The 27,637-nt window shown below is 38.6% G+C and overlaps 1 protein-coding gene across 1 annotated transcript in view; it reads left to right on the forward strand.

The window, feature by feature from the left end:
• Positions 1-184: 184 nt before the first annotated feature.
• PDHX (pyruvate dehydrogenase complex component X) overlaps positions 185-27,637 on the forward strand; it is a 64,419-nt gene continuing 36,966 nt past the window's right edge. Inside the window, exons 1-3 of the mRNA XM_026012753.2 lie at positions 185-430; positions 15,505-15,585; positions 27,420-27,520. Of these exons, the coding sequence (XP_025868538.1) occupies positions 271-430; positions 15,505-15,585; positions 27,420-27,520 (342 nt within the window). The 5' untranslated portion in view covers positions 185-270. The remainder of the gene's footprint in view (positions 431-15,504; positions 15,586-27,419; positions 27,521-27,637) is intronic.

Consider the following 27,637-nt stretch of genomic DNA (forward strand, 5'->3'; position numbering starts at 1 on the left):
GCCTCTGCAGGCACCGCCGGCATCCCGGGGGCGTGGCCAACATGGCAGAGGGCGGGGCCTGGGAGGGCCTCGCGCCTCTGCAGGCACCGCCGGCGTCCCGGGGGCGTGGCCAACACGACAGGGGGCGGGGCCTGGGAGGGCCTCGCGCCTCTGCAGGCACCGCCGGCGTCCCGGGGGCGTGGCCAACATGACAGGGGGCGGGGCCTGGGAGGGCCTTGACGACTGGGCGATCAGGCTCCGCGGCGGGCAGCCCGCGACGCGGCCGGGAAGATGGCGGCCTCCTGGAGGCTGGGCTGTGACCCTCGGGGGCTGCGCTACCTCCTGGGCTTCGGCGGATGCCGGAGACTGGCGCTGGCGAGGGGCGCTTCTGGGTGGCCTCTCGGCCGCGGGGCCAGTTGGAGATGGCTTCACAGCACGCAGCGGCTGCGGGGTGAGTGGTCGGGGTCGCTCGGCTTCTGGGCAGCGGAGTAACGGGCCTGTGGGTCGGGCGCTCGTCGGTTCCGGGCCCAGCTGGGTGTGTGATGCCGGGGCCTCTTCTCGGGGACGGGGTCCGCGGGACTTGGCCGCGGGGGCTTTCCTGGAGGCCGGCGGGGGGGAGCGGAGCCCGCCCCCGGGCCCCCGGGCCGCCGGGCCGCCGGGCCGCCGGGCCCCCGGTCGGGAGGGCTTCTCGGTGACCTTGCCCCGGGGTGTGGTGACCTGCGCCGCGCGGAGACGAGGTCCTAGGTGTGCTTTTCTTTTCGAGCCACTTCCCAGCCTCGCCTCCGGCCCCCCCGAGAGCTGTCCCGCTGCCCGGGGTTGCTGGGGTTCGGACGCCCCCGGGAGCCGCTCGTCGCCGTCCTCTGGGCCCGTTTCCATGGGGACGTCTTTTCTTCCAGGCCCCTCGGGTTGCCCCGGGCGACCACTCGCCGCCGACTTAATTTGCAGGTGTCCGGGGCGTCACCCGACAGGGGTCCGGAAGGATGCTTTAGGGAGAAGCGTGCGCCTGAAAGAGTGGAAATTTAGGAGAGGGAAGTTATCATAGAAAATTGGCATTAAGTAATGACACGAACGCTATTAACAGAAGCCTTTTAGTATTTAACAGTATAGAATACCGGGCATCATCATCATCATCATCAGGCCATCATCATCATTTTTTTATTTTTATTTTTACATGTGGGCAGGGGATATGGCTGACATTTTTTGTGTCTGTATGATGTATTACATGCTAACCATCCTGGCACGCCGCAGTACGAGTTTTTTTTTAATATTTTATTTATTCATGAGAGACCCAGAGAGAGAGGCAGAGACACAGGCAGAGGAAGAAGCAGGCTCCATGCAGGGAGCCCCACGCAGGACTCGATCCCGGGACCCCAGGATCACGCCCTGAGCTGAAGGCAAGACACTAACTGCTGAGCCACCCAGGCGTCCCCGCAGTACGAATTTTAATATAAAAAAAAAAATCAGGTGCCCTAGGCATGCCTTACATACTCTGAGCTACCTGAGGCTCAGAAAATAGATAGATAGATAGATAGATAGATAGATAGATAGATAGATAAATAAATATCAGTTACACAGAGTCGCATGGTGAGATGGGTACCCTGAGATTTTAAGATTTGGTAATGGGAGCAATTTATTTCAGTTTCTTCAGCTTAATTTTTCATTAAAAAATACCTCTTGGAGTGGTACTACTTTCACCGTGTATAGAATTCCCTGTTACTGCCTTTCCCCATTTTATTAAATATTGAGCTTTCCTCCAGCTCCCAGATACTTGGTCCCGGGTGGAGCTCAGCCGTCTTCATTTTACAAACAACCTTTGGAGAGTCTTGATGTTTTTGTGTTGGTGTCTGATGGGCTACCCCTTGAGACGCACCACCTTAGAAAATCATGAAACGGTAAAAGCTTAGTGTTGGGAATGATTTAGGAAGAGTATTTTTTTTTCTTCAAATTTTTATTTAAATTCTAGATAGTTAACCTATAGTGTAATATTGGTTTCAGGAGCAGAATTCAGTGAATTGTTATTTACGTATGGCACCCAGCACTCAGCATAACAAGTGTCCTTCTTAATACCCATCATCCATTTACCCCATCTTCCACCCACCTCCCTCCATCAACCCTCAGTTTGTTCTCTAGAGTCTCTTATGGTTTGTTTCCCTCTCTTTTTTTTTTCCTTCCAATGTGTTCATCCATTCTGATTCTTAAATTCCACATATGAATGAAATCATACGGTATTTATCTTTATAGAACTGACTAAATTCACTTAGCATAATACACTCTAGCTCCACCCGCATAGTTGCAAATGTCAAGATTTCTTTTTAATGGCTGAGTAATAATATTCCATGACATATATACGTATATATAAAAAACATCTTTTTTTTTAATTTTTTTTTTTTTAATTTATTTATGATAGTCACACAGAGAGAGAGAGAGAGGCAGAGACACAGGCAGAGGGTGAAGCAGGCTCCATGCACCGGGAGCCCGATGTGGGATTCGATCCCGGGCCTCCAGGATCGCTCCCTGGGCCAAAGGCAGGCGCCAAACCGCTGCGCCACCCAGGGATCCCTAAAAAACATCTTTATCCATTTGTCAGGCAGTGGATATTTGGGCTCTTTCCATGCTTTGGCTATTGTTGATTATTGTTGTTGTAAACATGAGTATGCATGTGCCCCTTCAAATCTGTATTTTTGTATCCTTTGGGTAAATACATAGTAGTGCAATTGCTGAGTCAGGGTAGTTCTATTTTTTTAACTCTTTGAGGAATCTCCATACTGTTTTCCAGAGTGGCTACCCCAATTTGCATTAACAAGAGTGTTCTTAACCTTGTTTGTAAAATAGATTCTTTAGAGAATCTTTGAATGCCTTAGACCCTCTCTACAGAAAAAGGGACAGACAAAAAAGTGTATGCAGTTTTCAGGGGTTTTCTTTAGAACCAGTTTAAAGGAAAATGGAAACTCACTTAGGCAATCCTCATTTGAAGCATCACGACATTTTACCTCCTTTCCTGCACACCACGAGCAGCATATCTAACTCCACCCGAACGTCATCTGCTAGAGGGAGGACACTATCCCAGCGGAGCCGTCTTAGTTTCCTAGTTCCTCCTCTCATGTATAAGAATCCTGGTGATTACATTGGGCCCACCAGGATTCTTTTCCCCATCTCAACGCCTGTTCTTTAAGCAACCTATTTCCTTCTTCAACCTTAATTCCCCCTTGCCACATAACATAACATATTTACAAGTTCTGGATGTTAGGATGTGGGACATCTTTAGGGGTGCCGAGGGGGCACGCAAGGGTATTATTTGGCCTACCCCAGTAGCTGTTGTTGGGTGTTTGGACATCCTGTTTCATTTTGTGGGTTTTTTTCCCTAATGCTGAATCCAAGTTTGTTTCCTGACCTTTCATGTACAGGTTTTTGTTTTGCCATGGTGAATACATGTGGCAGTCCTTGAGCTACTTGTTTTACAAAGCATGAATTACATGGTGTTGGCTCATTTTTCTCTGAGCTTGGTAGAAATTGTAGTTTCATAAAATGAAGCAACTATTTGGTAATCTGTAGACTATATGAATTAAGTGCACTTACTGAAAAAATTCTACTTTCATCCATCCATCCAGGATCTTAAAGTCTGCCCATGGGAGTCACCCTTGGAGTTTTGGTTTCCTTAAATGGTGTGTATTGGCAGCATTTTCATAAGCAATGACCTATGCCCTGTACTTAGCACCATCTGTGAATTAGGAAGTGGACCCTCATCAGCCACCGCACCACATCTGCCAGCATCATGATCTTATACTTCCCAGCCTCCAGAACTGTAAGAAATAAATGTTGTATAATTATAAGCCACCAAGTATTTTGTTACAGCATTCTGAAGGGACTAAGACACTGGGCAATGGGGTCCTAACTTAGAGCACGTGTTCACAAGAAAGGTATACCACTGAATAAAATTTGATCTTTTCTAGCAAGAAAGAAGTTGGGGGAGAGGGTTTGAGTGTAACAAATGGTACTGACCACTAAGGATGTACCATTGTACCCTTCCTTCTCAGCACTTTACATGACAGCTTGGTTAGTCCTCCCAGCCACCAAAGCTGTGCTCTGATGATAGAACATAGAACAATTTCAGCCCAGTGCTGCCTGACACCGAAGCCTGTTTCCTCAATCCCAGTCTACCTCAGTGTCTGTGGTGGCTGAGCCATAGCCATCAGCAGAACAGTGTCAGCATGGTGAAGCTTTGTTCACCATGTATATATTCTGTGTGAACAGCTTTTTTTTTTTTTTTAATGAAGTGAAACATATTTTAGTAACATGCATTATGAAATAGTATTTCAGTGATAGTTGTGATAATCTGATAATCATAAGTTTTTAAGAACAGTTTAAATTCTGAACTGTGTATAAAGGGTGGCGGAACCATTTAAGAGAGTTAGAGCATGTGTTAATGCCCTCCCATCTGTGAGTTTCTAATTGATATACAGTTGACCTTGGAACAACATGGGGGTTAGAGGCATTGACCGTGTATACTTTTCTACTGTAGATCTGTGTATGATTTTTGGCTGCCCCAAAACTTAAGTACCAGTAGCCTACTGTTGACCAGAAGCCTTACTGAAAACATAAAATTGATGAAGATATATTTTGTATGTGATGTGTATCATATACTGTATTCTTATATACCTAACTTTTTCTTAAATTTTTTGGTTAGGCTATGTGGTTTGTCTCTGAGTTTTTTCAAATTGTTGCAAATCTACAAAAAATTTCCCAATATACTTATTTTTTAAAAACCTGCAATTAAGTGGATCTGCAGAGTTCAAACACGTGTTGTTTGTGGGCCACCTATATTCGTAAGTGTGCCTTGTTGTCTTGAGCTTGATTTCATTTGCCTTTTCAGCAAAATGTGTAAACCCCCAAACTTAGGCATGTGTTCATTTTTTTTTTTTTTTGCTAGACTCTTGAATGGTGATTTCTTTTTGTCCTGTTCCAAGATTGCAGAATAAATGGATTCAAGTAGAATTTTAATTTTATAATTTAATAGCAAGAAGACTGGTATTGGAAGCTGAAACCTCTTCTGTCATGTTTGGTTTCTCACACTTAGAGGAAGTAGTTCTACACCATGGGCTACCGACAGTTCTGGCCAGCCTCCTTCCAGATGCACCATTGGATACTAAGTGTATGAAAGAATCAGCAAATTCCTTAAACAAAATGGAAGGAATAGTGATTTTATTTTATTTTATCTTTGTACTTGGTAGGCAGTACATTTACTATAGCTAGTGATCTGCTCAATACTTTACTGCAATCAAGGGCTTTCTTGTATTACATGAAACATTTTAGGGAAGAATTCAGGTTGGCATATTTATAATTCAGGAGAGCTTCTTTGGCAATCTCTAGTGCTGGTTTTTTGGGGGGCACAAATCTATTTGAAAACTGATAAAAGCTCTACCACTTTCTGAGAAGAATGTGTACATGCAAAATTTTCTGTGTAGTTCCAGGAAACTCCTGGGTCTCCCTGTAATTTATCTATAAACACTGCCTAGTCTCCAGGCTATTTCCATAAACATTTCTGTCATTTCCTGTCGAAAATAGTGCTTCTTTGCAAGGATATTTACCATATCTGAGAACAAGAAATGTATGATTTTGTGTAGGGATTCCCATTATAAACAAATGGCTAGAAAATACGTTTATATAAAGACAGTAATTTGAAAATCTGGATTTATACTATTTCATCAAATGGACTGACCTCCCCTGTGGTTTGAAATTTTTCTCATTACCTAAGTGCTACCCTTCTGAGTCTTTTTGTAGGGTCCTGAGAGAATAGATGGCAGTCTAAAAATGGTAATTTGGGGAGAACTTACCGACAACTTTCTGTGAATTCAGGCTGTAGAGATGATGCTGTACTAAGGGGCATTTAGAGCAAGATGCTGTCCCCACTCCCAGGCATGAAGAGGCATGGGAAGGGAGAAGTCGCCAGAGCTAGAAAGGATGGAGCCTGTGGGCAGGACCTGTAGTGGAGGGGTATCCTTCAGTTAAAGGATCCAACAGCCAGGGTGACCCCATAGGGAGTGAGCTGGGGAAATAAATTCCCTGACCTCCCTCTCCTTTCTCCCATCTCCTGCTTATGCTGCCCATTGGCTAAACCCAGGTGGAAGCCTGAGCACAAGCAAGCCTGTTGATGAAGTACACACAGTGGTATCAGGAAAGCTGACAAGTAGTTCTAGAATGGCAAATGGGAGATCTTTTCCCTACCCTCCTGACTCACACCTTTCAGTCATTGTACTTTATACTTCAGGTGAGTGCTGAAGCAACCAAGTACTGTATTGTTTATAAATATGATGGTTCTTATGCTGAGATGGGGGGAAAGAACGAGTATGATTTTTATTCTTGGAAGAAGCAAGTGTAGTTTCCCTGGATTGTTGCCCAAGGCTAGTAGTGCTGTGCCCAAGATTAAGCACGGGGTCTATATAACTGACCTGGTGTTTAATGGGATTTTTCTGTATGCATTTGAGAATATCAAGTCTCCATAGTTTATAAGGCTCTTTGGGCACTTTTGATAGGAAGAAAGATTTTTTTTTTGGAGCTGTGGCATTTAATTTTGGTTTTTGTTATTTCACATGTGCTCATTAGAGTCATCCCTGACTCCTGACTTTCATATGGTGCATCCAGTCTATCAGAAATCCCTGTTGGTTCTACTTTTTAAATGTAATGTGACCACTCCTCACCAACTAGCCTGGTCCGAGCTACCACAACCTCTACTCTAGATTATTGCAGGAGTGTCCCAGTACGGGTCTTACAGATCTCTACTATCATCACCCTTGGCCCAGTACAGACTGTTCCCCGTACAGCTTTGAGTGCTGCTGCTGCTTTTTTTTTTTTTTTTTAAGTAGGATCCATGCCCAGTGTGGAGCCCAACACAAGGCTTGAACTCAGCACCCTGAGATCAAAACCTGAGCTGTGATCAAGAGTCGGACACTGAACCAATTGAGCCATCCAGAGTACTTTTTTAAATTATAAATCAGATCATGTCAGTTCTCTGCTAAAAACCCTCCAGGACTTCTCCGTAAACTCAGAATGAGATCTGAAGTCCTGACTGTAGTTTACAGGGTCCCATATGATAGGAACCCTCCATTCCCCCAGCCTCAGCTCTGACCTCACACCACTTGTCCTCACTTGCTGACTCCACTCCCATATGCTGGCTTGCTCCGTGTTTGAGACATACCAGGCATACTCTGCTCATTCTTTGTGCTTGCTTTTTTCCTCTGTTTAGAAAGCTCTTCTATCAGATCCTGGGATGGCATTCTCCATTCAGCTCTGCTCACTTTATTAAAGGAGGCCTCTTCTGGTTAACTGATAAAATAGTTCTTCCATGTTAGTAAATTGAACACCAATAAAAATTAAAAAAATAAAAAATAAAAAAAAAAATAAAATAGTTCTTCCACTATCACTGTGTCCCCTTACCTGCCTTTCTTTTCTTACTCCTTACTACTGCCAGACATGTCATATTTATTTTCTGTTTTCCCTCTTAGAATGTCAACTCCATGAAGGTAGGGGTTTTGCCTGTTTTTATTCACTTTTGCTATCTCCAACCTCTGGAAGAACCCCAACACCTGGTAGGCACTGAATAAATATTTGTTGAATAAATGAACAAACCGATCTCCTTGTCTTTCTCCTTCTCTACTTCACTCCTGTGTCATGAAATTGATCTTCCAGAAATGTCTCTCATTTCTCTGTACCACTGCTAGAAGTAAAGCCTACCATTTGGAAGATCTAATGGAAGATCCTAGGTGCCTTTTCAATCTCTCAAATCAAATAGTCTAAGTGGATAGAGAAGAATAGGTAATAAACATTTGTACTTAATGGTACAAATGGGTAGCTTCACTTTGTGCTTAAAAGCCTTTATTTCAATTCTTCTGTGAAGCTTATACTTGCGACTGTCCCAAAGCATGTGCAGTTTTTTTTTCCTGTAAATTATAGATTTGTGAACATTAGCTGTTTATATAGAAATGCAAGCAAGTTCTGTTTTTAATTGTGGTTACTTCTCTTGCTCAAAAAATTTTTGTGGCTTTCCGTTGCTGTTTAAACAGCATCAAACCCATTAATGAGGTATTAAGGTTAAGTTACGACAGTACTGTAAGGTACTATAGACTACTATAAGGTATTAGTCCCAACATATTTTTTAATTTACCTGCTCACTTTTCATTTTCATTATATTTTACTCTCCAGCTAAACTGAACTATAATTCTCACCTTCTTTGCAAATAATGTTCCCCTCATCTGGAATATCTGCTCATTCCCTCACCTTGTTCTCTTTGCCTAGCACAAATTTTTAAAATTATTGTGGCAAAATATACATAAAATTCATGATTTAAATTATTTTTATACATTCAGTTCCGTAGCGTTAAATACATTTACATTGCTGTGCAACCATCATCACCTTCTACCTGTAGAACTTTTTCACCACCCAAACTGAAACTCCGTATCCCCTAATACATCCCCTTTCCCCCTCTCTCCCCAGCCCCAGGTGACCACCATTCTACTTTCTGTCACTATGGAACTTGCATATCCTGAGTACTTCCTATGGGTAGAATCCTGTAACATTGGTCTTTTTGTGTTTAGCTTATTTCACTAGGATTCATCCGTTTTGTTGCAGGTATTTGAATTTCTTTCCTTTTTAAGGTGGAATCATGTTTCATTGAATGTATCTACCACATTTTGTTTATCCATTCATCTGTTGTTGGACATTTGGGTTGCTTCTACCTTTTGGCTGTGACAAATAATGCCTCTGTGAACATGGGTGTACAAATATCTGTTCAAGTTCCTGCTTTCAGTTCTTTTGGGTATATACCCAGACATGGGAGGCCTGGATAAAATGGTAATGGCATGTTTCATTCACGGAGGAATCACTGTTCTCCATAGCAGCTGTACCATTTCACTTTCCCCACCAACAACGTGCAAGGTTTCTAATTTCTCCACATCTTGCCAACACTTGTTTTCTGTGTTTTTTTTTTTTTTTATGATAGCCCTTCTAATGTGTATGAAGTGGTACTAGCACAGATTTTTTTTTTCCTTTCTTGATCAGCTAGTATTCAGCTCTCAATCCTCTGCAGTGTTCCTAGGGCATTTCTATCTACTACCCTCTAGTACATGTGTGTATATCTTGACTGACCCTTTAAACCATAATCCTTTTGAGGTCAAGATTCTGGCCTCCTATTGGTCTGGGGCTAGGATAACAGGAGCTCAGACCTAATTGGCTCCTCAGCTGTGGTAGAGAATGTTCTGACAGCACCACTGAAGGTACAACATTTGCTGATGATTTTAATGAGAGTTTGGCTTTCAATGAGAGTTTGGCTTTCAGATGTGTACTACAGTTAAAGCAGATCAAGACTTAGAGCAGCTGTGAGAATGAGGCGGGATTAGGTAAAGGAGAGAGTAGAGTAGAAAGGAAACCTTCACCTTTAGGCAGGGGATTTGAAGGGAACTGATTCAGTCTTCCATTACTTGAGGAAGGAGTTGTAAAGTGGGATATTATGATCCATCTAGCCACCTCTGGGTGTCTGCAGAGTCCACCCGCTTCACCTTTTTTGTGCCACCTGTCAGTAACAAATAGCTAATGTTTTGAGACTGACTGACTTTTTGTTACAATGTACATTGTAAGAAATAAAAGAAATAAAAAGCACTTATATAATATCACCAACCAGAGAACGACTTTTGCCATTTTGGAGTATATCCTTTCAGTCTTTGTGTGTGTACAAGCTAAGCAGGTAGGAAATGGATTATGCCATATATACGTTTGTGGGCTACGTTTTACCATGGTAGGAGCTGTAAATGCTATTTTTACAAACTATTATTAGGCATGTATTTTCTGCAGTCCTTTGACATTTTAATTTATTCTTATGCTGGTACTATACCAAAATCACTGTTTGAATAAAGAAGACATGTGACAAGCACTCATTTTTTTAAAAAATTTGCTTTAGCCACCTTTATTCAAAGATCAGTGTTAATACTATTTTTGGGCCCTGGTGATGATTTTTAAATTACTTGTACTTCATTGTGCTTTATTTCCTCCAGCCTGCAGATGGCAGGATTGTTTTATTTTTGACAGATATTTTAAAGATTAATTATATTTAATGAGTTCTTGCATTGGAAAGAAAGGTGATTGAATGAGTAGCATCTCTCCCTATTAGTGAAGAAGCAAATTAATGTGAAGAATAGAGAGGCACACTAAGAAAATATTGTATAATTCTTCACTTGGTCTGTCCAGAATTTTTTGTTTATTTGGGTAATAGTCGTATAAATGGACTAGAAAGCCTGATGCTCAAGCGGTGTCACATGTAAACTGATGAATTTCCTTTATTTTAGTCACAGTGATAGAATTAGATCTGCTTCATATTAACCATAAAGCAATCTGTTCTGCTTTTGTATTTTAAGAGTTTGCTTATGTTGATTTTTTTTTTTTTAATCTGGAGATCTTTTAGAATTGATGTATAGATCATCATTTTAAAGCTTTGGTATAATTGATTTTACTGAAGTATGAGTGTTTTGTTCATAGGATAAAAGAAGTTTTTTAGGGGACAAGAAGTAGAATTAGATTAATATATTTGAAGTTGAAGATAGAATTATTCTGCACAAAGATTAAAAGAGCAGATTTGGAGAAATGTAGAAATTCCTTTGAAACTTAGAAAATTCAATGACTGGTAGATTGCTTGTGTGCGTGATAGGACAAGGAGAGCAGCAATACACAAAGCAAAAAATGTTAATTTATTGTGTCATTCTGTTAAAGAATGAAAAAGATTAGGACAGTTTTAGTGACTTTTGAGACTCTCTCTACTTTTAAAAATCATTGTTTTAAATACAAACAGGAAATGTACATTGCTGTAGTCATCTTAAAATTTTTAAAACACATTTTTAACTACAGAATGACAGACTTTGTAAGCCATTAGCTATGAATTTGTTAGTTTGATAGAAAGGAATAAAAGGCTAACACTAAAATGATTACCAAAGAGGTAAATTCTCACTAAAATTGGAGTGTATTTTTGAGTATTAATTGAGTATAACTGGTATGATTCGTGAAGAATAAAGCACATTTCCTTTATTCTTATTCATAGTTGTCCTCAGTTATTAGTAGGAAATATAATTGGTGCTCATTTCAAGGCTGCCTCAGTTTGACAGGAGGAAGATAGTAGGACGCACTACTTACTGGAATGAAAAGGGAAGTTATATTTAATTTCTAACGAAATTAAAAATACCAAGTGTAGGCCAAAGTTCCAAGAAGTCTAGAAAAAAGCCCATACTATCTGAATAGAATTGACAACAGCTATAAAGGGGAGATATTAATTTTGTTCAGCCTGTCACTCAAAGCTGATTTGATTGCATGCTTACTTTCCCACTAGAAAAATATATTTGGAAAATATATGTATACTCTTCCAGTCAAAAGAGAATATACTAGAATGCAACATGTACCATTATTAGTAAACTAATGTTTATGTTTTGAAGTGGTTTTCTGGTATGAAAATCTGAGGGTAGATTGGCTAGATTAATCAGAAACTACATTGCACATTTTACTTTCTGTAGTAAGCTAGTGTAATCAGTCAAGAGATAGTACCAAATTAGAGAGATGTCCAAAATGTCTTTCTTTGGTTTTTGTCACCTTCATTTCAGAGTAAGGATAGTGATCTATTACAGAATTTTTATATTTTATTGTCATTATTCAGAGAAGCAATTTCAATTCATCCTTGAAGGGTGGCTGTATGAGGAATGATTATGTTCTTTTTATTTTTAAAATATGAAAATTTTTGAGTTCTTGATGTGGTAATTTGGAAAATATTCCTTAATAAATACAGAAGTTTCATAATGTAGTCCGTAATGTCAGGAATAATGGAAAAGTGAAGGTCTCAGAGGTGAGAGACTATAATAGAGATAGAATCATAAAATAAATATGAATTGTATCATGGCAACTGGAACCAAGGTATAAAAAAAATGAAACGAGATTTTGTTTTCAAAGACTTGATTTAGTGTTTGTCATAGATTGTAATCTGGATATAGAATCATTGAAGTTCATTTATTTTGTTGCTTTAAAGTAGAACTCTATTTGATATAAATTTTATATGTGTGTGATTATGAAATATTCTATCTCATAACACCAGCCTTGAACTTTTTGATGGAAAGAATATGGTGGGCCTTTTTTTGAAGCTGTGTTTTTCAAGAAAAGGTTGACTTCTTATCATGGTGCTAGAAGAAGGTAATTTTTTTGTTTGCTTTTTTTTCCAACCCCATTTGTCACTATGAGCTTTAAAAAATTAAGTGTGGAGGCTTGGACTTGCTAAATATTTTGAAGGTAAATGTTTTTATTTTCTACATCAAGCCATGAGAAAATGAAAGAGGCATATAATGTAGGGGATAAGAAAGCTCATTTTATTATTTCTAAGTGGGGTTAGTTTATCAGGCTTTGAGAACTTTTTAAGAATTCTTGTAATTAAGCAAAGGCTTGTTATGGTTTAGATTTGGAGATGCATCACTAATGTTAAGTTTGCCTGTGTGTATTGTGTTTTCCTAAAATGCACATCCCTGAATTCTAATTCACTTAGGAATCTTGCACTATGGATGGCACTGCACCAAGGTCTTGCATAGTAGTTTGCATTCTTTTCTACTCATTCAGGATTTAATGTGCCTATTTTAGTCCATGAGGACTTATTTTACTGAAGAAAAAAATGCGAAGATGTTTTTAAGCCATACTACAGTCGTGGTTTGAATTTCAACTAGGTGTAGCTGGGAAATTAAATGAAACTGTTGAGAAAGTGTTTTTGTTTTTTGTTTTTGTTTTTTTAAGATTTTATTTATTCATGAGAGACTAGGGAGAAGCAGGCTTATCGCAGGGAGCCCAATGTGGGTCTCGATCCTAGGATCCCAGGATCACCCCCTGAGCTGAAGGCAGACGCTCAACTGCTGAGCCACCCAGGCATCCTGAGAAAGTTTTTTTTTTTTTTAAAGATTTTATTTATTTATTCATGAGAGACACACAGAGAGAGAGGCAGAGACACAGGCAGAGGGAGAAGCAGGCCCCATGCAGGGAGCCCAATGTGGGACTTGATCCTGGGTCTCCAGGATCACGCCCTGAGCCACCCAGGTGTCCCCTGAGAAAGTTTTTGAGGGATATAAAACACAGGAGTTGATGGCCCATGTTCACCAGTCTCTTCTGTGATAACTGTGTTTTAACAATAAATCAGATTTTAATAATAAGTATGGCTTACTGATAATACGTTAATTATTAATAGATAATAATTAAAGATTTATCAGGAATTAGGAAAGTCACTGTGGCTGTTTTTCCACCCTTATTTTCAAGATACGATGCACCTAATGAGTACCTGCTTTCTTCTACATACAAAATATTCATTGTCAGTAGTATAAGTGGTTTAATACAAGAATTTTTGTGAGCCCAAGATAGGGAAAGTGTTTGTTGGGACATTTGACTGAATATATGTTCAGATGGACTTGAGATACTGGATTTTCTGTGTTTGAATTTCTGGGTGTGTTGACTATGAATAATCAGTGATTAATTGATGATCCATATTTGTAAGGGTCCATATTTGTAAGGATCATAAATTAATGGTGAGAAGTAGTGCAGTGTATAGAGTATAGCCTTGAGAGCTAGGCAAGAAGAATTCAAAGCCCTTAATTGGTGGCTTGTACTTGTCTCATTGACAAAATAGGTGTGTTGACTTAGAATTTGGTTTGGGCTCCACCGATTTTGGGGTATTAGGAGTGATAATTCTACTTTTCTGTCCTTAGAGTTTGATATTCATTGAGAGAGAGGCAGAAAAGTCAGATGGAGCTCAAAGTCACAGTTCAGTGTGATGGTTTTGTTGGATTAGAGGATGTGACGTAGATCTCTGGCCTTTTACAGTTGGGCTTCCCAGTATAATCCCATTTTTAGAGTTTGAGCTTCTGTTGAGGAGAGTTTATGTATAGAAAGCAAACACACATATCTGAATTGCTTCCTCACACCGAGTGGGCCCTGATGGCAGGAACAGAGGTAGGCCTGTTGTCTGCCTTTGAAAGGCAGGTCCACTTATGCCTTGGGCATGGAAGAGCTGAAAGGAAAGTGCAAGTTCCTCAAGGGGGGCAATTTTTTTTTTTTTTTAAAAGATGGTATTTATTTACTTGACGAGAGAGAGCAAGCTAGAGAAAGAGCATGTGTGTGGTGGTGGGGGTCAGAGGCAGAGGGAGAAGCAGATTCCCTGCTGAGCAGGGATCCCAGGACCCTGGGATCATGACCTGAGCTGAAGGCAGACACTTAACCGACAGAACTGCCCAGGCACCCCAAGGCAGGCAGTTCTTAAGAGAAAATGAGAAGGAGACTGAAGCAGGTTTGTGTGTGTGGTGGAGAGAGGATAGAAACTTTTCTCCAAATGTTTCGGAGATGGAACTCCTTTTACCATGAAGCCATAGGAACTGTCTGCTTGAAGTTACTGTAAATTAGTTTAGTTTCCCAAAGGAAATATTGAACCTCCTCTAACATTAGTGGTCAGTTCCCTTGCTTTTAATCCTAAAATGTCAGTGGGAAAAAAAGAACCCCTATCCTGTGCTCTTGCACATTTGAAATATGTTAGATGTACTATATATAGTGTTTTGCTTTTTTTGGGTCAGAGAGTTGAATAATCTGAGGAGAGAATAAATAGGTTCTGTGGAAGGTTTCAGGGACTGTAATTTTTTACTGTGACTACTGCAAGGAGCTGGTATATGCTATTAACTGCTTTATTAGTATAAACGTTATATGAGTTATGAGTTATACCAGTTATGTGCTCTTGGAGTATGGTCCTGGACACTGGACAACTAACTGTTGGGAAAGCACATCTGGACAAATATCTAGAGTGTGCTTTTTTTTTTTTGATATCTAAGGAGAAAGTAGCTGTGTTTCACTGAGGGGTCACCCTGGTTTGAATCTACCTTTTTGGATTCCAGTTGAAATGTTGTATGGAACACAATCTGAGATTAATTTAACCATGCAGGTTTGCTTGCCTGGTCCTGTTCAACAAGGCAAATCTTTCACACTTATGGCAAGAACCTTTGCTACTTGGATAGTGTAATAGTAGAGGAAAATAAAAGATACAATCAATTTCTTAAAGTCTAATCTTGATTACTTTGTTGTAGGTTATCAGAACCCTAGTTGTTTTTCTTTTTTTCTTATTTGTCTTTTCCTTTGTTCCTTGTAAATATTTTTTTGCAGTGACAACCATGAAGGAGAAGGAGGTAAAACATAAATCAATTTTTTTTTTTAATCTTACAAGCATCTGGCTTGAAAATACATGTAAAGGATTGGGGAACTATGAAAAAGAAATTGAAAGTATTCCAAAAAGAGTTTTAATTTTTAAAAAAATGAGAATTTTACATTTCCTTACTATTTACTGGATGCTTAGTTTGACCACTTGAGTCTTTTAGATTTTGAAATATTTTCTTTCTCAAACTGAATTTAATGTTAATGTATTTGAACTTTTTATTGATGCCTCATGAGGTACATTCTTTTTTTGTGGCTAATCTTACTTTTCTTCATTTTCAGCTGATCCCATTAAGATACTGATGCCATCGCTATCTCCTACGATGGAAGAAGGAAACATTGTAAAATGGCTGAAAAAGGAAGGTGAGTGGGTACATTACTAACACCTTGTGTTATTTCATAGTTTTGGATTCTTTTCCAATCAGGTGTATTGCACAACACGATATAAATCATATCCTCCACTAAGTTTGTTTAAATAAACTTTCCCCATGGTAATACATAATGTAGCAAAGGTTTTCTGGGTTTAGCCTCTGTCTTTTCACAAGCAGAGAATGGTAAAATATTTTGAGACATTTGTTTTAAGTTTTTATACTTAGCTTTTAGTTTCAACATCATAAACTTGTTGATCCCCTTAAGTTCACTGTGGCTTTATGATGATGCTATTTATATATGTGTGTGTGTTTCCTGAAGCAAAGCAAGTTGATTATAAATTTTATTGACAAGAACAAATAAGTAAGCATAATAAAACTCTCAAAAGAAGAGCAGTAGACAAGGATTCTAGCACAACTCGATAGTGAAATGTATTATATTTCTATCATACAGAGGGGCAGAGGAACAATTCATGTGAAGGCATCTCAAGAAGGAGGCTTTATATTTCTCATGGCTGCTTTTTCCCCTTTTTTCCCCACCTCTGGTCATTGCCAAATGTGTCAGAGTAACCTTCTCCCATGCAGGTATTGACTGGGGGTAGCTTTTTCAGCATTCGATACAACCATCTTTCCCTGTGCTTTACTCATTGTGCAACATGTTAAACTTTTGTGGAAGAAAGAGGATGAATCTCTAGTCCCTGTTAGAGATTGTTAGATATACAGAAAAATGGAGCAGATGGTTCCCTGTAGTCTTTATTATACTTCAGCTTAAGAAGTGGTGAACCAGGTGTTAAAAACAGAATGAGGGGAGCCTATGGATGACATGGCTTAGGATGCCATGTCTGATTCCAGAGAGTGGGCCTAGTAAGGACTTGTATGTGACTCACCAGGCACAGAGGTCATCCAGACAAATGCTGCTATTGAGTGGTCCAGTCCATTGCTTTGTAAAATAACATTGAATGAGTTTAGGTAGTGGGCAAGAATTCAGTCTAACAGTTATGCTGTGATTCCAGGAGAGAGAGCCATTCATGGTATCACTTTTCCCAGTGATGACAAGTATGGGGACTGGGAAGAAGACTACAGATATTAACTTCTGAACTGTAGCTAAATGAACTTGAGAGTTTAGGAGAAGGCCTCAGTTCTTTGAGGGAGACTGGGATGCTAGGAAAGGCAGCAAGATAGATTACAAAATGGACCTCACAGCAGGAGCTTGGGACCATGGATTAGACCAGCATGGAGGTTAGGAGTATGATACAATGAGGCTATCCAGATGACTATGACTCTTGCTGTGCAATGTATCATGTCTGGTTGGAAGCATTACTTAATTTTGTTCCTCAGGGAATATAGCTTGGTATGTCTTTCTCTTTTATGACTAGCATAGTAATTGGAACACACCTGGCAACATGAGTGGTTGATCAGTAAATATGTTGGCAAGGGAAGAGTAAGCCAAAAGCAAGAAATGTGACGGATGAGATACTATTTGACCTGGTCCTTGTAGAATACATGGATTTTGTTTGTTTGTTTGTTTTTTAAACAGTGAGAAAAGACACCTTGAGTAATGTAAACACTTTGGCAAAATCTTGAAAGTGAGATGTTATGACATATATTTTGGCAATAGTAGGTAGTTTGGGCTGGATTAAGGCATAGTATGTGTGTGAAGTCAGATAGATTATAGGAAGGATCTCGAATACCATTTGTTAGCTTATCAGTCTGTAAGGGTCCTTATCCTAAAGCCAAGGTGTATCCACACTCATGATTATTTTATAGGAGGTGATTTCTGTGTGTTTTCTTGAGTCTTGTTAGATTACACTGAATGGAGCAGGCCCTAATGGCACTCTGATATCAAGAGCAAACTGTAGATGATTTAAGTAGTCCCTTTTGCTCATTCACAATTCCCTGAGGACTTTGGGTCAGTATGACCATCGAATTAATGAGGTAAGGCTTCTGCTCACTACTGGATAGAAAATTATAAAACAAATTTCTTAATAGTAAGTAAAGCTTAAATACAAAAAAAGGGGAATCATCAAATGCTAGTAGCATCCACAGTGATGAGTGGGAGTTGGAGCCATGTGCTCCACTGGGCCTGAGATAAAAGAAGAATAAATGAAATTAGGACCAGGATTTTTCGGGGGTGGGGGTGCGATTAAAAGAATTAGGTTTAGGCTTGGATGTGGTAAATTTGAGATGTTTATTAGACATTGAAGTGAAGGTGTTGAATGGACAATTGGTTTTGGGTTTGAAGTTCATGAGTGAAGTCTGACTCGGAGATAGAAATTTGAGAGTCATCAGCATATGGATGGAATTTAATGCCATATGATAACAAGCAGATTCTTTTTTTTTGATTTAGGATCTGTATGGAATAAGAATGCCTACTTCCTTGAAAATATGCTCTCATAGGCCTGTCCTCATGAGGCTTTCAGGTTCACATTTAGAATACTTGCATTTTCTGGGAACCCACAGCAGAGGTAAAGTGGTTCTGGGCAGATAATCTTCCTGAGTTACCTGGCAAAGGCCATTATTATGGAAGGACACAGCCTCCAGTCCAAGCCATACAAGATTCCCAGATAAAGTTCCACTTACAAATAGTTCACAATATCAAATTTAGTAACATACATGGAAGCAGTCTTTTAGGAGCAAAAGTCATGAAGCATATAACAAGCAGCAAGACTAAACCTACTAGAACTTCAGTTAATTGGAATTATTAGATACATGAAAATATATGTTTAAAATGACTAAACATGTAAGACAAGGAATGGAAAATCTGAAAAGAGACAGATATTCTCCAGAGAGTCTAGGCAGATTTGAAAAGGACAAACAGAACTTCTAAAATGAAAAATACTGTCTTTAAAACTAGAAAACGAACAACTCAAGGATGGATTAAAGTTTGAGAAAAGAATTAGTGAACAGAAGTTGCATGCAACTTAGTTTGCATGCAGCTTAGAGAAAGCAGTAGACAATATGAATAAGAAGTTGAGACATGGGGAATCAAATGAAAATCATCCAGTAATCCAGTAGCAAGAATTCTAGGAGCAAAAAGAGAATGAGAAAAAGGTAATATTCAAGACAAAAGTGCAGAGAATTTTCTAGAATTTGAGGAAGACATAGATCACATAAGTGAAAGAGCCAGTGCTTCATTAGGAAGCACTCTGAGCAATTGGCTCTGCATGGCTGCTATCTTTAAAAATAATTATCAGTATCTAAGAAAGTTTCACCTTTATAAATAATGTAATCAATTGGAGTCTATTTTTAGGTTTCTTTTTTCTGATGAATTACAGAGCTTTTGCTATTTCCACATTCGATATGACAGAGTGTTGGTGTCATTACATAATGATTCAGACACGAACAGCCTTTTTGGGTTATTATAAAAAGATTAAATTTTTTCACATTTTGAGGCAAGTAGATAAGAGGGATTCTTTGGACCACATTTATCTTTTAGACTTCTAGCTCACTGGCAACTGGCTCACTGGCAATCTGATAAGTTCTTCACATCCACTAGAATATGGAGACATATGGTCTCATCATCCTGTTCTTTTTTCCTTTTGATTACACTGTGCTGTTTTCACATAGGGTAAGCCAGGATGTGCTTAAGCCCCTGGAGCATGTTTCCCTGAAGGTTGCTCTTAAAATTGCGTTCTGCCAATTGAAGAGAAACATTTCTTTACTAATATATTGTAAATGAGAGTAATCTTAATTTTTGGTCCTCAGGAATTCACAGTATTCTTTAAGTTCACCATGTTTATGATTTCATTGTGAACTTTTGAGCATGACTTACTTTTTTTCATTAACATTTATGTACAGTACAGTACATTTATGTGACTGTATGTCTAAGTTTGGTGCTTGATACGTTTCTGATAGCTTGGTTCAGTCATTCTGTATTAAAGACATTTAAAATCTTGCCTCAGACTATGCTATTTTCTCTTATTAGCTGCATTTTAAAAAAATTTGATCTTGAGATCTTTTTAATGCATGGTCACTCTTACTTGAAACAATTAGTTTAGACCTTCAAACATTAAGAGGATTGAATTTTTCTTCATAAAGAATAGTGATATCTAATTAGAAGTCTAGTTTATTTTTAAGCAAAGGCTAATGATTTGATAATCTTTAATGGATAGCAGTTCGGTCTTACAGACTTTAAATGTTTCCTGAAAGTTGGAGACTCTAATTCACAATTACTAATGTCATCGGGGGAAGGGGCAGTTAGGGGTGTGTATGTTTTAAGTTAAGGTGATAAAGATGCAGCAAAAGGAACTCTGGCCTGGGAATCATGGTTTGTCCTTTGGGGTTCCCACTCTGCCCTGAAATATCCGGGGGTGAGTTGAACTGGTTGAAATCTAAGATATATCCCTGACTTCAGAATTCTATGATAACTCAGTTTTGTTTTGTTTTGTTTTGTTTTGTTGAAGTCTTGATAATATGCAATAATATATAAATTTTTCCCATCTTTGCTGATCTAATGAATGTTGTTAGCGAAGCATTTTTATAACAAGTATTACAATACCTAATTTCAGTCTGGGGTTAAGAAAAGAATATGGATTATAAAATTTGTGAAGAAGACACAATGATAGGTAACATGCACAATGTTAGAATCTCTTGAAAGGTGAACTGAACTGTAATTCCACATCTTTGTTTACAAGTGTGTTATTTGGAGAGAAAAATGTGTTTCAGATATTTTCAGTTTAATTGACATGGATATAGCTTATTTTTTCACCAGTTGAAATAATCTGCTAAAATGACAAAAGGAAGAAGACATTTTGGTTCCCCTCCTTTGTGAGCGATTACTTGAGGGTATGAAAAACATTGTTTTCTTTCTTGAGCTATTTCAGCGCATACCATGAAATACTGGAACAAAACTAGGTTGAGGCAGTATGGCAAGTACGTACTTAGTTCCAGTACTGGAACATAGACAAGGATGTGTGTCGTCAGTGATATTTACGGCTCTTGATGTTTTCCCTCAGGGACTGTCATTTTATGTGGACGTTCCTTCTGTCATGTGACTGGAAATTACGACTATCTCAGATAGTTTTTGCGTAAGTCTTTAGACTGTATCTCATTGTAGAGTATAAGATTCTGAAGTAAAGCGTTTTGAGGGAGTTTATCAGTGTTGGAAGTGTTATCCGTAGGTACCATTGTGGTGCTGTAATGGGTCTGGGTTCTCCTGTAGAAGAGCTCTGATATCTGTTATTTCTGGGGATTTGTATCCATGTTGGTGGTGCTAAAATGGAAAACTTTTGAAACATGCATTTCATAGGTAGCTTCACCATTTTTTCCAGTATATTACAATTTTAACAGCTTTATTGAGATACCGTTTACATATTGTAGATTTTGGTGATTTTGCATGGCACAATTCCATGATTTTTATTTTTAGTTAAAGTAGAACGAGTGGTGCAACATCACCAAAATCCAATTTCAGAGCATTTCTGTTACTCAGAAGATCCTGGGTGCCTGACTGCAGTCACTTCTTTCTCCTATCCCTAGTGTGATCTGCTTTCTGGCTCTCAAATTTTGCCTTTCCTGGGCATTTCCTGTAATGGAATCCTATAATGTGCCGTCTTTTGTGACTGGCTTCTTCCATCTACCATGTTGTAGCCTGTTTCAGCAGTGCCTTCCTTTTATTGCTGAACAGCATTCCATCTGTGCTTTTTTACATTTACTGTTAATATTTCTCTTAGGTCAGTATTTTAGAATTAGTGAGTGCAATTACTGATTGCCGATGGAAAGGTTCTCTGTCTGCCCTGTCCCATATAGTGGGAAATCCTTAGCCGCGAGTGTGTTGAGCGCTTGAAATGGGCAACATATAAAATGTAAGGGGTCAGAAGGATATAAGGGAGGTTAACTTTGACCAGCTGTTCCCTTCTCAAAGTGCTACTCCTGCCTTTAACCCTCAGGGTAGGACCTCACGTGGCCTAGGAACACAGTTGCCTGGGGTTTTTGATTGTGCAAATAATATTTTGTGTTTGTGTGATGAGTTGAAAAGGGTTGGCAAACAGTGACTAGGGGCCCCTGGTCTGTCATCCCACACTACAGTAAGCCCTGGTTGGGTGGGATGGCCATGGCCTGCTTATTTGTACTCTTCAGTCCCATTAAAAACTTCTTGAAGCAGGTCTGTCTGATTTTACTATTTTTTACTATACTGTCTTGTACAGTGTCATTTACCTACTTACCTAGTATTTGTTGTGTAAACAGTTGAATTATTTTTCTCAAATCTTAGCTGCTACTATACTTCAACGAAGCACTAAGAAGAGGTTTTTTCCTTTAATGTTCATGTAGGTGTGATTTTATGTGGTTTTACTGATAAAAGCTAGCTCGCTCCCACCACTACCACCATATACACCTTATCAATAAAGACTTTTGTTGTTAATTTTTGGCAGGACCGAATTATTTTGTTAAAGTCACAGGATGTGTTTACTTCATAAACATGACCATTGTGTTTGATCAGGACTCTACTTCATAGGCAGAATTTAAAAAGAGAAAGGGAAGCCTCTGTAACTCCAGGCCTCAGCTCCGGCAGCCACCCATCTGGACAAAGGAACCAACGATGATGCTGGCTTCGGTGCTGGGGAGCGGCCCCCGGGCGGGCCTCTGCTCTGGCCCCTCCTGGGGCCCGCACTCTCGCTCCGGGCCCGCTCCACCTCGGCTGCTGACATGCGCCACAAGGAGATGGGGCAGGGACACTGCAAAGCTGCCATCTCTGCAACATGGCAGCTCCGGAGCCGTCTGTCACCTCACATCATCCATGATGCTCGGGCCTAGCTTTTCGGCCTTCTCCTCTAGACGCCAGGCTCTTTGTGGACAGCACCGTGTCTTAACATTGTGTTAACAGTGCTTAGTATAATGTCTTCTATACTAATGTTTGCTGAATGATCTGTTTGAAATGACAGTATGGGTTAGGGAGTGAGAATGAGTCTTGGTTCTTGATGGTCCTCAATAGCATACCTAATGTTTTTATCTAAAGATGTTGTGAAGTGTTTTATTTGAAGATGTATGTGATGAGTTATTAACCTAACATTTCCAGTTCCATGATCTTTTTTCTTTAACAGCTGTGCATTCAAAACCTTCCTGAGAGAGAGATTAAGTAATTTGGTGAAGATTGCTTGCAAGTGTCAGAGCTTGGAATCAAACCTGTGTCTGAGTTGGAAAAGTTCCTTGTAACCACTCTGCTTTGCATCTTTTCTCAATTATAGCACCAAATTGTTAAGGCCAAAACTGAGGCTATTTAGAGTCATCATGGCTTATTATTAGACTCAAAATTTTCTTGTGATATTTATATTATGTTTGATTACTGATAGCTAGAACCTTAGTTTCATGAAATTAGGGGTAATGTGCCCTTATATAGTTAATGCAATGTTTTAAACTTTGCTCTGGTTTCTGGGGAAAGCTCACTGTATAATGGATCGACCCTTCTCTGTGTTTTTTTCCATTTTCTCTCTCTCGACATTCTCATATAACTAATCTATATGTCTATGTTATGTGAGTAGGTGTACATATAATTAAAACACAGAAAGGAAATAGGCCACCAAGATATTTACTGTTAGAAGCATGCTACAAATCAAATTTTAGAACCAAATGAAATACAAGCGATAGTTTGATGTATACCTTATGATGACATGAGGATTTGTGAAATTACTGTAGTTTTTTTCCTCAAGTGTTTTAATCTCAAACTCATTATATATGAAGCACTAGTTGGAGTCCAGGGTAATGAGGTAGAATGTAAAACACTTAAGAGGTGTCTTATTGCTGTTGTGAAGAAACTCATAGCCTGGTAAAAAGTAGGAAAACCCAACTGAAAAAAACAAGTAACTGTAGCAGTATAACATTTTATAATGCAATTTGTGATTCATTTCAAATTAATTACAGCTGTTGTAGGAATTCAGGAATAGGAACAAAGTCATTTAGGTTGACATCAATGGTTAATCTGGTTCGGTTTTGTGTGTGTGTGTGCGTTTTATCTATGGTTCTTAAAGGGTGTTTAGAATTTGCAGGGGGTGAGCACAAGTGATGAAACATACTGTTTTCTTATGGACAGAATTTCTAGGTGTTAACTATGAAAACATCTGTCATTATAAAGAAGTGTGTAAGATGATATAATCTGCTTTCTCTGTGTGACATACAAGGTTCCTTTTTGGTCTGATTTCTGCTTACCTCACCAGCCTAATCTCTCATTGCTTCTCTCAGGTACTATTAGCCAGCTCCTCCAAAGTTTCCTGTTCTCTTTTGCCTCCTGGGCTTTGGGTATGTTGTGCCTTCTGCTTGGATCACTGCTTCTTTACTTGATTGTCTTCTTTTCATCTTTTCAGGCTCAGATTTATATATGTATTATATATAAATAATATGTTTATGTTTATATTATGAGATTTATATATAATATGTATATAATATACATAATTATGTAAATATATATTACTTTTTAGGAAGCCTTTCACCTTGCAAAAACTAAATTAGATACCCCTCCTGAATGTTCCTATAGCATCCTAACTTTATCTAATCCCACCATAATTTCTAATTTGTCACTAGGAAGTAAGCAAGCTTCTTGAGGTTAGAATCTTAACTAACCACCCCCACCACTACCACCACTGCTGTATCCTCAGTGTCCTAAAGCATTTTTAATAAATACCTGTTGAGTAGGAAAATCTGTTTGAGGTTAGGCCAATAATCACCTTGTAGGTGTTCCGTAAATATCATCTAACAGATGTGTTTATTTCATTAAAATAGTTTATATTGACAGTTCTAAACTGTTTTAACTGAGATAATATAACCATCTATGTGACCATCTTGGTATACAATGAAATAGTTTCTGTACAGTGAACTTTCAGAGCATATTTATCTTAGCATTTTAGATTTTCCTTTATGTCTTTTTATTGAGTGTGCCTATGAATACTGCTATACCAGCTGTTTCTGGTGTATGTGTGAGGGAGTGTATTTGTATGTTACATGCTTTTCTATACCTGTATTTTTATCCTGGTTTGTTTTAGGTCTGTCTCTTGTAAGCCACATTTATTCAGATTTTATTTTTTTGATCATTTCTGCTGCTTTTAGTAGGTTGTTTTAATCTGTTTACATTTATAACAATGACTGATACATTCAGACTTATTTCTATAATTTTGGTATGGCTTTTAAAATTTTTTTTCTTTTCATGTGCTTGTCTTCAGTTGGATAATAGTTTTTATTTAATTTTTCCTCTGCTTTGTGGAATGCTGAAGATTATATTTCTGGTTTTTGGAGGGGTGTACATCAGTAAGTATTTTGGATACATAGTTAATTTTGCCAATATCTAGAGTTCTTAAACATTTTTTGTGCCTATTTATATCAAAGTCCTTAGCATGCTTTACCCATCAACTAAACATTTCCTTATCCAGCTTATGCTGTTTTTAGAGTTTGAGTTCTACATTTTTTTTAAAACCCTCAGAAATTAACTTTTAAATGATTCATAGTTACCGTTCTATCAATTTCTGTAGTAGCTTGTTTCATATAGTCCATGGGTCTCCTCTGTGTCCATTTTTCTTCTTGATGAACTGCATTTTTTAATAGCTCATTAATAGATGGTGAATTTTCTTAGCCTTTATATGTCTCAGGAATCCTTTTCCTTTATTTATTTGCTTATTTTAATGAAAGGGAGGGAGGGTGAATAGGGGCAGAAGGACAGAGAGGGAGAGAGAGAGGATACTAAGCAAACTCCACCCCAGAGCAGAGCCCATCCTGGGGCTCAGTCTCACAACCCACAACCCTGAGATCGTGACCTGAGCCGAAATAAGAGTCAGACATATAACTGACTGAGCCACCCAGGTGCCCACTCTTCCTCCACTCTTGATTGATGGGTTGGCTGCATATAAAATTCTAGATAGTTACTTTTCCTCAGCTTTTCCCTCCATTGGCTTCTGACCTTTATTACACCTTCTGAGAAGTTGGCTCTCTGTCATTCCATCGAAGTAATCTGGTTTTTTTGTTTTTTTTTTTTTTGTTTTTGTTTTTCCTCTGATAGCTTTTAATATTCTTTTTATTGTATGGAATTTCACTACAGTGTATCTAATGTGGATTCATACAGTCTGATACTTTTTTTTCTGCTAAATTTTTTTAGTGAGGTATAAATTGCATAAAGCATAATAAGGTCAATTAATTTTTACTTGCACATATAACCAGGTTACCACCCCCAGTCAAGATACAGTTATTTTCAGGCAAGCTACAAGGCTCCCAGTGCCCTCTTCTAGGCAATACATCCTAGGTTACAATTATTCTAAACTCATTCAGAGCTCCTTCATGTTGAGGATATGTATTTCTTTTCCATTGTAGAAAATTATCAGCAATTTTCTTTTCATGTATTGCTTTGCCACTCTTCCCTCCAGTCTTGCCCTGGAAAATCCATTTGACAGAATAAACATTGCAGCTTCTGTCTGTGTCTCTTACTGCGCTCTTCTATTTTTAACCTTTTTCTCTGCCTGTAGTAAGTTCAGGGTAGTTCCTTAATGCTGCCTTTAATTTACTACTTCAGTTCACTATGTCCAGTCTAGATAGTACATCCCCATTGTTTCTTTTTATTTCAATGACTATATTTTTCATTTCCAACATTTTCTAGTTTTTTTCTTCCTATGTGATGTCATTTTGTTTCACTTCTGTACATTGTTTTTTATCTCTTATTCTTGTGATGGATCTTTTATTTCCATTTTGTATTTCTAAACATCCTCAAATACTTATTTAAAAATCTCTGAGAGGTTGCACTCAGTAAATTGCATCTGAAACAAATTTCTGTTTCCATTATTGGTTTTTGTGGTTTTCTTTCTTAGCATTAAATTTTTTGGAATGTTTTTGGAACTTTGTCATTTCTTTTTCAGCAGAAGGCTTTTCATTTGTGTTTCAGTGTCTTCCCATCCACCTCCATTCTCACCCTCTCCCCACACCCAGTCTAGGGATTTTGCTATTGATTTTGGAGATATCCGTAGGTGCAGTATAATGGAGCCAGAGGGTGGCTTGGCTCAGATCCTGGAATTGAGGTGGTGGTTTTATTCCCCACCTTCCTAGACCTACAGTTCTGATTAAAGTCATAGTCTAGTCAACAGGTCTTGATTGCCGCCTCTGTCAGCCTCCTGTTATGAGTGGGGGCACTGACCCAGCCCGAGCCTTAAGGGGAGGTTCTGATTTGCATCCCTGTCTTCAGCAAATCACTTAGCTCTCTTTATTCCAAAAGAAACTGTTGCATTCTCCCTGCTAACCACCCCCACCTGTTTCTAGATCCAGAAACAGCTAGTCAGGTCTTGCTTAACATTTTTGAGTTTCCATACTGCTTCTGTTGCACAGAAATGTTTCTTATTTGACCTCAGTTGTGTCTTTGACATTGTGTGTCTTTGTTTAATATGCCTTATTATTTATGTTTTACAGTGCCAACAGGGTTTCTGAACTTACCCTACAATGTTAACTCAGAAGTGCTATTAATTGTAAAACTTTTCTCTTTGTGGAATAATAGTCAAAATATATTAAAAAGAAAGAAATGGGTCCAGAATTGATTTGTGGATGAAAATATGCATTTGTTGCTATTGTTTCTAAAATGTGATTTCATTTTTAATACCTGCTCAATGATCTTTTGTAGTTTTTTTTTTTTATTATAACAAATGTAGTTTATGTCCATTATAGACCTTTTGGAAAATAAAACAAACCATACATAAAGACACATACAAGCACATACTTACGTAGTGAGAATTACTTATAATTCTACAACCCAGAGCTAGCTACTGAATATTTTGGTATTCATTTTTCGTGTTTTACGTACTTAACACACACTCCAGCCCATATACTAATATTCATATTTTAAAAAAACAAAACAAACCCAGTCTTGTTTTGTAGGTGAAGCTGTGAGTACTGGAGATGCCTTATGTGAAATAGAGACTGACAAAGCTGTGGTTACCTTAGATGCAAGTGATGATGGCATCTTGGCCAAAATAGTGGTAAGTTTTCATTTTGATTGTCTTCCACGGGATGAAGATCTCTAACATGTGAAGTTCCTTGAATTAAAGTCACCTTTTATTTTTAATAGTGTATTTATAGTGTTGTGTTATCTGAAT

This window comes from Vulpes vulpes, chromosome 5, assembly GCF_048418805.1.
Source record: "Vulpes vulpes isolate BD-2025 chromosome 5, VulVul3, whole genome shotgun sequence".
NCBI classification, from domain to species: Eukaryota; Metazoa; Chordata; class Mammalia; order Carnivora; family Canidae; genus Vulpes; species Vulpes vulpes.